The following is a 12362-nucleotide window of genomic DNA, read 5'->3' as shown; positions in this document are numbered from 1 at the left end:
GTTTAATTATTTGTACTCTGAGCTTGTTGGCTTGGTCTCTGGCTGCTTCATGCCAATCGAATTCATGTTTTTATTTGCACTCGGCTCTGGGTGCTTGTGTATCTATTCCCTGAAGGACACAGTTTTTCACATTGGATGTGTTTTTGTTGCATCTACTGGAAATGATTGAGTTTGGAAAACTTTGTGACCCCTCCCTTTCACTTATTGTGTTGTTGGCTGAAGGTTCTCGACCTCCCACTACATTTCATTTAAATACCCCATTCAGAGTCGGCAGATTCTCCAATCTACAGGATGGGGTGTACACTTCTCTCCCTGTCTCTCCTGCTCCTGGTCTCTGGGTCCTACGCCCAATTTCCGTGAGTGCTGACCCCCAGAATCCTACTGCACTATGAGCTACAGAATTATGCTGAGCATTGGTTTAGGATCTGCATATGCACCATGCTTTTATTACTGTTTCTGTTGGGAATGATTAATTCACTGTACTAGATGGGATCATTGAGCCACTGTTTTGGGGTTCTGATCCACAGGTTAAGAACTAGAGGGTTGTAGATTTGTAGAGGCGCAATAAGATTTGCAAGTAGTCAGCGGTATCACTCTCCCATAATGGTGACTGGATTTTAAAACATTATAAGTTCAAAGAGCATGAAAAAAAACAGGAGCAAAATGCCATATTTTAAGCACTTTGCACTTTTTAAGTTATTTGTGAGTTTTTGGCTGGTTAAACACCATAGGAGATTGTGTTGGATGAACAAAACACATCCAACAATGTAATCACATGGATCCAAATATACAGCACAGATCAGATAAAATCTGTTGCACAAAAGGCAATGTTTCGGGCTTTACTCCAGCCCTTTATCAACACATTAGTTGGTCCGGGTAGGTCAATCTGTAGTCTGCATTAAAAGATAATGATGTGTTGATATATATTGCCATACGATGATGCTCTTTATTTAAACCAATGCAATAAATGTGTCCCCATGTGTGACTGTTCTTACAGTTGTATACTTATCACACCGAATCTGATGCGTGTGGAGAGTGAGGAGACGATTGTGATAGATGTTCGAAGAAAAAGTACTGCGTTTGAAGCTGAGGTCATCATCCAGGACTTCCCTCAGAAGAAACTCAATCTAGCCAGTGCCAAAGTATCCCTGAATAGTAACAATGGCTTCCTTGCAACGGCCACAATAAAGGTGAGATGGGTTTTTTTTAAATGCCAACACCTACACCTGGATGCTTCCTTGTCTACCCTATATATTACCTGTAATTCTAAAAATGTGGTGTATTTGATAACTTGTAAAAAATGACTTCAACAGTATGTCGGCCAAACTAGTCGAACCCTCAAAGAAAGAGTAAGGGAAGACATTCTGAACAGTAAAAATGAAAGTAGTCCAACTACAGGTGGCAACATTCCTAAAACAAATGGATTTTCTTCTTAGAAACAAGACAACCCACATGAACGAACTTAGATTATAATGTATCCTGCTTTGTTTAAAAGCCTTTGAAATTCTGTCTCTAAAAAATACTTCTAATCTCTAAATAATTCTAAATAATTTTAGACTCCGGTGCATTTGTTTTGTCTAAAATTCTTTTCAAGTTCTTATATCTGATGTAATGTGAATTGAAACTGTCTCCTTAGCTGTAAAACTAGGTAAATTACAAATCTTTCTCGCAAAAAGCATTTTCCCATGGTGCATATGTTTTTTCTGTAATATGCATTTTAATTGTTTTAACATGTAAATCCTATATGTACCTTATTTTCCTTGAGCAAACGAATCATTTATGTACCAAGCATTCTGATTGGTTGTCCAACTACAAAACACTTCTCTGATTGGTGCTTTTTCATTTAAATATCACTGGTTGTACAGAATATCCCTAGCCTATGACTAAGTGCCCACAAGGCATGAAACATGTAAGGCAACCCTCTGAGATGTTCGTTTTTGCGCAATAGTTTGGAGTGAAGTCCAGTTTTCTGTGCCAGCCTACAAGTGAATTGAAATTGTCAAGCAAGGGGGATGTAGAATGCCATTAGAGCAGAACTGCATTGGGTTGATAAATTGGCTATATTGTGTTTTTCCATTGTTTCAGATTCCCTCTGAGGATTTACCTAAAGAAGAAAGAAACAGGCAGTTTGTGTATGTCAGTGTGAAATCTAACGTGTGTACCCTGGAGAAAGTTGTGATGTTGTCATTCCACAGTGGCTATATCTTCCTTCAGACCGACAAGACTATCTACACCCCAGGATCTACAGGTGCACATACTGGGGGGACAGTTATCAAAAGTGGACAAGTTTACACCTGGGCAGTAACTCATAGCAAGTTATCAGTGGTTATCTCTTCTCAGACTATCAGTTAATTGAAATTCAACATATTTACTATATTTCTCAGATATACTGAGACTTGGTCTAAGGCTAGGACCAGACAATTGCAGATCTTGGCCTGTGGAGAAATACATCTCCAGTTGTTCATCGGCTCCTGTTCTGCATGCTTTGTCTCCACTTGGGTAGAGGCAGAAGTCATGGATTTTGCATTTAGTTCTGAAATCTGCCCTGTCTGCAGAAGAGAAGGGTAAAAAGCCAGGCAGCGGTTTCTCTGTCTATGGAGAATCCTTAGTGTCTGGCCCTAGCCTAAATGGGTGATGGATCCTGTGCAGTTGATATCACAATTTCAGCTGATATCACAATTTAGTTTTCAGAACTCTTTTCTAAGGAAAAGGTTCTAAGCACTGTCTCAATTCACATACATTTTAAGGTCTGAGACACATGAAGGTGCCATTTAAAGGATAAGTAAAGGTGCCATTGAAAATAAGTGAAGGTAAAATTAATGAGCTTGTTTGTAATTTACATTCATTATTTATTTTCTTAAAATAATATGAATATAAATTAATTATAATACAACAGCGCCACCTGCTGGCCAGTTTCTGACCAGTCTGACCACCAAGTAATCAAGAATAAAGAAAGAGGCTGCTCTGATGTTCTTCTGCTTAGGAAAATAATTAGAAACCTTTCTCACATCTTTCGTAAGTTGAAGAAACATCAGAGCAGCCTCTTTCTTTCTCCTGACAACTTCCTTGACTACTTGCTGGTCAGACTGGTGGGTGGTAACATGACTCCTAAAACTTGTGTATTATAATGAATAAAGTACCCCTTGTTGGAATATATGAGGATATTAGAAGTGACCTCGGAGTTCTGTGACCTGTATAAAAACACTCGGCCTTCAGCCTCATGCTTTTATCTGGTCATGGAACTCCTTGGTGACTTATAATATCCTTATAATTTACAATAGGGGGTACTTTATTCATTATATAAAGGCCCAAAAAAAGAGCCAGTCAGCAACACTTTCCTTTGAAGAGTGATAAATTGGCCAGTCTGATCTTCAAATTTAGGGACTTGAGGAGCTAGTGACAATATTTCCCAACGTGTTATGTCTTCAGTTGAGTTCTCTCTTTCCTTCGCGCAATATGTCTTATCAGCTCAGTCCAAACCCACTCTCCTTACTTACTCTTTCTATAACTCCACAGTTTTATATCGGATTTACTCCATGAACTACAAGATGCAACCTATTTCCAAAACACTCATCATCGAATTTGTGGTCAGTTCTTACTTCCTATTTTCTACTGTTGCTGGTTAACAGCAACAGAATCTGGGGCAAATAAGGGGCAAATAAATCAAAACTAGTTATAAGATACATAGGAGCCGACCATGCTATTAAAATAGAACCAAAATGAAAAATATGAGTAAGTGCCCCCAATAGGCATGAAACGCGTTAGGCCACCACCTGTATTGTCCTAATAAATGGATTTGAACTTTTAACCACTTTTTTGGTTTATTGTTTTGGTTATTTAGTCATTCACCCATAGAACTGTGAGTATTTTTTTCATTCTTTATTATACTTATTAATTATTTTATTATATTGGCTGTTTGCACCTTTTTTTCATTTGAATGCCATTAATATATCGCTATCCTGTTGGAATTACTGTAGGCTGTAAAATATCAGTCCATGTTTTGTTAGTATTTTACCTGATTATGGACTTGCCTAAATACTATTGAACCTCTAGACAGTGGATCTAAAATTGAGGGGCTACACGTTAAGTAGGGGTCCCCAGAGACATCCAGTTTAAAGGAACAGTAACAACAAAAAATGTAAGTGTTTTAATTTAAAGAAAATATAATGTACTGCTGTGCTGCACTGGTAAAACTACTGTTTTGCTTTAGAAACACTACTATTATTTATATAAACAAGCTGTTGTGTAGCAATAGGGGCAGAAAAGGTTCAGGTTACTCAGTAGATAGCAGATAAGCTCTGTAGTGTTATGTGTGTTATTTGTTATACACTATTTAAAATGTACCATATAGCCTTTTTTAATTTCCGCCATTGCTACAGAGCAGCTTGTTTATATAAACTATAGTAGTACTTATCTGTTATCTACTGTGTATCCTGTGCTCGAATGGCTGCCCCCATGGCTACACAGCAGCTTGTTTATATAAACTATAGAAGTACTTATCTGTTATCTACTGTGTATCCTGTGCTCGAATGGCTGCCCCCATGGCTACACAGCAGCTTGTTTATATAAACTATAGTAGTACTTATCTGTTATCTACTGTGTATCCTGTGCTCGAATGGCTGCCCCATGGCTACACAGCAACTTGTTTATATAAACTTTAGTAGTACTTATCTGTTATCTACTGTGTATCCTGTGCTTGAATGGCTGCCCCCATGGCTGCACATCAGCTTGTTTATATAAACTATAGTAGTACTTATCTGTTATCTACTCTGTATCCTGTGCTTGAATGGCTGCCCCCATGGCTACACAGCAGCTTGTTTATATAAACTATAGTAGTACTTATCTGTTATCTACTGTGTATCCTGTGCTTGAATGGCTGCCCCCATGGCTGCACATCAGCTTGTTTATATAAACTATAGTAGTACTTATCTGTTATCTACTCTGTATCCTGTGCTTGAAAGGCCGCCCCCATGGCTACACAGCAGCTTGTTTATATAAACTATAGTAGTACTTATCTGTTATCTACTGTATATTCTGTGCTTGAATGGCTGCCCCCATGGCTACACAGCAGCTTGTTTATATAAACTATAGTAGTACTTATCTGTTATCTACTGTGTATCCTGTGCTTGAATGGCTGCCCCCATGGCTACACATCAGCTTGTTTATATAAACTATAGTAGTACTTATCTGTTATCTACTGTGTATCCTGTGCTTGAATGGCTGCCCCATGGCTGCACATCAGCTTGTTTATATAAACTATAGTAGTACTTATCTGTTATCTACTCTGTATCCTGTGCTTGAATGGCCGCCCCAATGGCTACACAGCAGCTTGTTTATATAAACTATAGTAGTACTTATCTGTTATCTACTGTGTATCCTGTGCTTGAATGGCTGCCCCCATGGCTACACAGCAGCTTGTTTATGTAAACTATAGTAGTACTTATTTGTTATCTACTGTGTATCCTGTGCTTGAATGGCTGCCCCTATGGCTACACATCAGTTTGTTTATATAAACTATAGTAGTACTTATTTGTTATCTACTATGTATCCTGTGCTTGAATGGCTGCCCCCATGGCTACACAGCAGCTTGTTCATATAAACTATAGTAGTACTTATCTGTTATCTACTGTGTATCCTGTGCTTGAATGGCTACCCCCATGGGTACACAGCAGCTTGTTTATATAAACTATAGTAGTACTTATCTGTTATCTACTGTGTATCCTGTGCTTGAATGGCTGCCCCCATGGCTACACAGCAGCTTATTTATATAAACTATAGTAGTACTGTGTATCCTGTGCTTGAATGGCTGCCCCCATGGCTACACAGCAGCTTGTTTATATAAACTATAGTAGTACTTATCTGTTCTCTACTGGGTATCCTGTGCTTGAATGGCTGCCCCCATGGCTACACAGCAGATTGTTTATATAAACTATAGTAGTACTTATCTGTTATCTACTGTGTATCTTGTGCTTGAATGGCTGCCCCCATGGCTACACAGCAACTTGTTTATATAAATTATAGTAGTACTTATCTGTTATCTACTGTGTATCCTGTGCTTGAATGGCTGCCCCCATGGCTACACAGCAGCTTATTTATATAAACTATAGTAGTACTGTGTATCCTGTGCTTGAATGGCTGCCCCCATGGCTACACAGCAGCTTGTTTATATAAACTATAGTAGTACTTATCTGTTCTCTACTGGGTATCCTGTGCTTGAATGGCTGCCCCCATGGCTACACAGCAGATTGTTTATATAAACTATAGTAGTACTTATCTGTTATCTACTGTGTATCTTGTGCTTGAATGGCTGCCCCCATGGCTACACAGCAACTTGTTTATATAAACTATAGTAGTACTTATCTGTTATCTACTGTGTATCCTGTGCTTGAATGGCTGCCCCCATGGCTACACAGCAGCTTGTTTATATAAACTATAGTAGTACTTATCTGTTATCTACTGTGTATCCTGTGCTTGAATGGCTGCCCCCATGGCTACACAACAGCATGTTTATATAAACTATAGTAGTACTTATCTGTTATCTACTGTGTATCCTGTGCTTGAATGGCTGCCCCCATGGCTACACAGCAGCTTGTTTATATAAACTATAGTAGTACTTATCTGTTATCTACTGTGTATCCTGTGCTTGAATGGCTGCCCCCATGGCTACACAGCAGCTTGTTTATATAAACTATAGTAGTACTTATCTGTTATCTACTGTGTATCCTGTGCTTGAATGGCTGCCCCATGGCTACACAGCAGCTTGTTTATATAAACTATAGTAGAGTTTCTGAAGCAAACATATCAGTTTTACCAGTGCAGCACAGCAGTACATAATATTTTCTTTACATTAAAACACTTACATTTTTTGTTGTTCCTTTAAACCTACAGCTAAATTGTGGTTACACCAGTGCCTTTCAAGCTGTGATCTTGTCACAAGCTAATGGGGACACTGGCCAAAATGTTGAACCTCAACACTAATGTAGTGGCGAGTGCTTCTGTTGCCCCAGTGAAATCTATATGTGAGTATCTATCAGCAATGCTTTTCAATGTTGGCTTTATTATTTATATCTTTCCAGACCCCAGATGGTGTTGTTGTAAAGAGATATTCCATCTTGCAAAACAGTAAATCTGGAATCATCTCCCAGTCCCACAAACTGCCCGAATTATTGAAGTAAGTAACACAGCCATGTCCAATAAAAATACCCCATTTTTGGCTTGGGGGGATGACACGTCCTTTAATAGCCACAACATCCTTAGTAGCCACTAACACTCAACCAATTTTCCCTAGTCTAGTAACCCATAGCAACCAATCAGCAATTTGCTTTCATCAGTTTACTGAAGCATAAATAATGAGATCAAATATATGTTTGGTAGATGTTCCCATTATAAATAAAGCGACAAAAGGCAAAAAGACTGAAGCATGATGTTGCAATGTTCCCTATTCGCAATTATGCTTTGAATGTTTACAGTCCTACTGGTTTCCAATAAAATGTTATTTCACAGTTGTCTGAGTTCTATCTATATTATAGTCAGGGTTCCCATAGTATAGTAGGAAAGAACATCATTTCTGTGTACTGCTCCACAAGCTCCAAAGGGTTCCTTGGCTGGTTTGTTGAGGAATGTCAAGAAGAAGTGAACCCAACTCATTGTTTCATTGAACAAATGTATTAACAACAGCCTTAACTGTGGACCTGTATTACATGATGTATGATGATGTATCAAGATCAATACATTTAAGTAACAGTCATTGGTGCTCACAGTACTTAATAATTAAAGACATCTAGAGGGTTTGTTTTAGTCAACATACATTGACTGTTGGGGGCCATTTTGCATGACCATTGTAATAGTGCTGATAGTGATTATACTCGCTACTAATAGTGTTCTACCATATCTACACTTACAGCCTTGGTGTCTGGACTATCTCAGCAAAGTATGAGGACACCCCTCAACAGAATTACATCACCAACTTTGAGGTGAAAGAATATGGTAAGAAGATGTTCCAATTCCCTGTGCATACTGTGCTGTTGCAGTAGCTCATATTAAAAGACACTGATCATTGAGTGGGAACTGAAAATTCAGTGGGGTAAAGGGCCCCTCCCACCAGGAGGCAGGACACTGTAGTGATGGCTGAATAGCCCCTCCTCCCTTTCAACTTTTACCCCCTTGTTGGGCAGTTCTAAGAAGTCCATGATACCTTTAAAGGAATTGTTCAATGTAAAAATAAAAACTGGGTAAATAAATAGGCTGTGCAAAATAAAAAATGTTTCTAATATAGTTAGTTAACGAAAAATGTAATGTATAAAGTCTGGAGTGAGTGGATGTGTAACATAATAGCCAGAACACTACTTCCTGCTTTTCAGCTCTCTTGGTTTACACTGACTGGTTACCCTGGTGACCAGGCAGTAACCAATCAGAGATTTGAGGATAGGGTACATGGGTCATAAGTGTTGCTTTTGAATCTGAGCTGAATGCTGAGGATCAATTACAAACTCACTGAACAGTTATGTCCCATGTGGCCCCCCTTATAGTCACTGACTAACTCAGAGTTAGAGAGCTGAAAAGCAGGAAGTAGTGTTCTGGCTATTATGTTACACATCCACTCACTTCAGCCTTTATACATTACATTTTTGGCTAACTAACTATATTAGAAATATTTTTTATTTTGCACAGGATATCTATTTACCCAGTTTTTATATTCACACTGAACTGTTCCTTTAAAGGGTGTAGACTTTTTGGAAAAAATCTCAAGCTACTGAGTGGGAAGAGCACACTTCTCCCACAGAACAAACATAAGTCAAGCTTCAGCTTTATAAAAAGGATGCTCCTTTCGGACTCTCTCTATTAACAAACACCTAGAGATCATTGTCATAGTGACTTCACCCCACCGCTTGACTCAATGTCAGATGTTCACCAAATCAAACTAGCAAATAGACACAACCAATAGCAGTCTCCAGGGTTAGTGGGCAACTTTTCTAGGGAGATCGGTTCTGGTTGTGTGGTCAATAGAGAAATCCCTGCTTCCAATCCACCTGTTGGAAATTGTAGTAATTCACCTAGCTCTTCAGTCATGGCAGGATTTGGCAGACACAAACCGGTGTGGGTGCAAATGGACAATGCCACTACCGTCTCCTACATAAATTGACAAGGGGGCTTGTGGAGCAAGGCAGCAAACAAGGAGGTAACCCCCATCATGATCTAGGCGGAATACAACATTCTGCTCATGTTTGCCATCCACATCCCCAGAGTGTCAAATTGGGGGGCGGACTTCTTAAGCACACACTTGGTGGACCCAAAGAATGATAACTTCACCAGGATGCCTTTCGGCTTCTGGTAGACAGGTGGAGGGAGCCTAAAGTTGATTTGATGACCACCAGACACAACCGCAAAGTCCCCCAGTTCTTCACACAATACCATTACCCCCTGGCAAGTGGATAGATGCCAGGAAATGTGCCATTTTTGGCTTGCCTATGTATTCCCTACTCGTCCCATGTTTCAGTGGATACTCAAAAAGTTATGCAGATATTTTGCTGCTATCATAGTAGTCGTCCCATGTTGGCCCAGGAGATCCTGGTCTGGTTCTATCACTGGCTCTATCTCTAAAGCCCCCAGGCATTGCTAACCCTGAGATACAAACCCCCTGTCAGGGCCCTGTTTGGCACCGAAATCCTCAATTCTTCCTCTATCCTGAAGGAAAAATGCCTCTCAGATAATGTCATCCAGACCATGATCAAAGCATTAATACCCTGTACAACCAAGATCAACCATATGATGTGGAGCTGTTACTGGTCCTGGTGTGTTCAGTGCAACGTTGATTTCTAGGAATATAACATTCTTATGGTGCAAGACTTCCTTCAGTCTGGCTTGTCCAAGGGGCTCCAAGGGGTTCAGAAACATCTGGCACTCTACGATAATGGTTGTCACCTTCCAGCAGGGAGTTTCTTGGATTACTCCTCCCTTTGGGCATCAACTCCCCCCTTGGGACTTGAGCCTTGTTCTCAATGCACTACTGGAGTCCCTGTTTGAACCTCTCAACACTGTTGACCTCCTCCTTCACTTGGTCCAGGGGCATCTTTGGTATGTTCTCCCCACTGCTCCTGTGTCCCCCACAACGTAAAAGAAAGATTTATGTATTGTTCTTTTCTCTCTAGTCATTAGGGGGACACAGGACAGCCCCACCATAACTCTTTGTTCAGATTTTGTTCTTCAACCCTGGATGTGGAATAGTTTTTTGGGTTTATTACCATTCTCTTGTTTGCGTTCTTTGGGAGTAACTGATCTCTGCTGGCTAAGCAAGAGGGTAATAATTGAGAGGGAGGAGTATCAATTCTGACATCATTGCAGTATCCTGACTCCTAGTGGGAGCGTCCCTTTACCCAACAGTTGCTGTGTCCCCCTAACGACTAGAGAGAAAAAGATTTAATGTCAAGTACACGAATCTTCCTTTCCAGTGACCAGTTGGTGGTACAGGTACAGTATATGCTAAATCAATTGCGGTTGCTGTAGACTTCACATGCATAGTACACTCCCTGCCAGTGAGCTATGCCAACTAACTGGACACAGATAGGTTTCATGGTTAATTTTAAAGCAATGGTCCAACTTCAATATCCAGCCTTTAAAATAATATATACTATCAAGGTATGGTGCTATCTAATACACTATATCTGTCCTTGTTTATCTGTTTGTCTGCAGTGCTGCCCTTAATGGAAATCACCCTGAAACCAGACACTAACTACTTCTATGCTGATGCTGAGACTTTCGGAATGGATATTCTTGCCCGGTGAGTTCCTGGGGTGGATACACAAGTGTGATCATTGCTAAGACAGACATAAAATCATATTTAAACTTGTATTAGGATGATGTTTTATCATCAAATTGTTTGCATTTCTGTTCTCTTGCTTTTTCTACCTGAGAACTTTCAATTCTATCAGGTCACTAGGTATCAAGTTCTGGAATTTTTGGTTTCATAATATTTCAATTCAGACCTTCTCCTATTCATTTTCCAGTCTGTCATTCAGAGACCGATGTCTGGCTGTTACGGTACCTGGGACCCTAGAAACCTTGCCGTGTTTTAATTAAAATAAAAATCTGTGTTTTTTGCAATTAGTTGCGCTAGTTCATGCAGTAAAAGCACCTTTCCCACTTCCTTGGTTCTTCATGGAAGGATCAATAGGTAGATCTTCAAATAATAAAGCTTTTCTAAACACCATCATATCTGTAACCCGATACATTAGTTTCTGTATATTTTGTTTGTCTGCGGTACAATGTATCTCACATTACCATGTTATTTCTGCCAGGTATCTGTATGGGAAAAACGTGGAAGGATATGCATTTGTGCTCTTTGGCATAAGAAAGGACAATGTAAAGACAGGAATCACAGAGTCACTGACGAGAGTCATGGTATCAGATATCAACATTCTACTTACACAAATCTTCTTCCTTTACTTGTCTTTTACAAATTTATTGGGAATTACTTCAAATTTCTTGGACTCTTTTCAGCCTCAGCTGATACATTACTAAGTATGACTTTTTTTCCTCTTTTCTATCTCCTGTGCGCCACTCGCTCAGATTGATGATGGAGAAGGTCGCGTAGAGCTCAAAAGGAAACACCTAGTGAAGTACTTTGAAAAACCAGAGGATATGCTACAATTCAGCTTGTATGTGACGGTTTCTGTTTTCTCAGAAAGTGGTGAGTAGGGGGCAGTTGGGGCCTTTTATTGGGCAGTGGGAGGGCACTGACAAATACTACAAAGTGACTTTTGGACACATCAGTAGACTGATATATACCAAAATGCACCTATCAGATACCAAGGATAAATCAGCAGAGAGTAGAATAAGTTATTACACTTGATCCACAGCTCGTTATATAGGTTTCAGATAGGCTCTACAACAGTTGGTAGAGAAGCCACCTCCAGCACTGTAACATTTGTAGAATAAACTACTGGAGATCCTTTACAAATCTTTGTGTAAAGAAAACATTTCATAGGCTGCCATAGGTTACTAGACCTGATAACTGCTAATTTATGTAGAATAAACAACTGGACAGCCCTTTCAAATCTTTGTGTAGTTTTATTTGAAGCACTACATGTTTCGGACCACACAGGAAGAAGGACAGAGGAAGGACCATTGTGGTCCGAAACATGTAGTGCTTCAGGTCTAGTAACCTAGGGCAGCCTATGAAATGTTTTCTTTCATACACCAGACCAGCAAATGCTTCCTATTGATTGGCTGATGCAGTTACTAGAACAGTAGCAAACTGTGCACCTAACTCTAACCAAATAGTAATGGTTGTCTACCTATGGGTGGGAAGCCTAAAATGATTGATTTAAATTATAGCACGCTAGCAAGACTGAACTTTAGTCCAT

At 39.7% G+C, this 12362-nt stretch overlaps 1 protein-coding gene across 1 annotated transcript in view; it reads left to right on the top strand.

Annotated features, from left to right (window-relative positions):
- The first annotated feature begins 248 nt into the window (after positions 1-248).
- The window catches only part of LOC108703407 (A.superbus venom factor 1-like), a 57275-nt gene continuing 45161 nt past the window's right edge, over positions 249-12362 (top strand). Inside the window, exons 1-9 of the mRNA XM_041588932.1 lie at positions 249-356; positions 998-1190; positions 2086-2248; positions 3517-3587; positions 7077-7171; positions 7904-7986; positions 10690-10777; positions 11295-11397; positions 11566-11686. Of these exons, the coding sequence (XP_041444866.1) occupies positions 292-356; positions 998-1190; positions 2086-2248; positions 3517-3587; positions 7077-7171; positions 7904-7986; positions 10690-10777; positions 11295-11397; positions 11566-11686 (982 nt within the window). The 5' untranslated portion in view covers positions 249-291. The remainder of the gene's footprint in view (positions 357-997; positions 1191-2085; positions 2249-3516; positions 3588-7076; positions 7172-7903; positions 7987-10689; positions 10778-11294; positions 11398-11565; positions 11687-12362) is intronic.

This window comes from Xenopus laevis, chromosome 3S, assembly GCF_017654675.1.
Source record: "Xenopus laevis strain J_2021 chromosome 3S, Xenopus_laevis_v10.1, whole genome shotgun sequence".
NCBI lineage: Eukaryota > Metazoa > Chordata > Amphibia > Anura > Pipidae > Xenopus > Xenopus laevis.
Note: the sequence above shows the minus strand (reverse complement) of the source record. Positions and strands in the feature narration are given on the sequence as shown.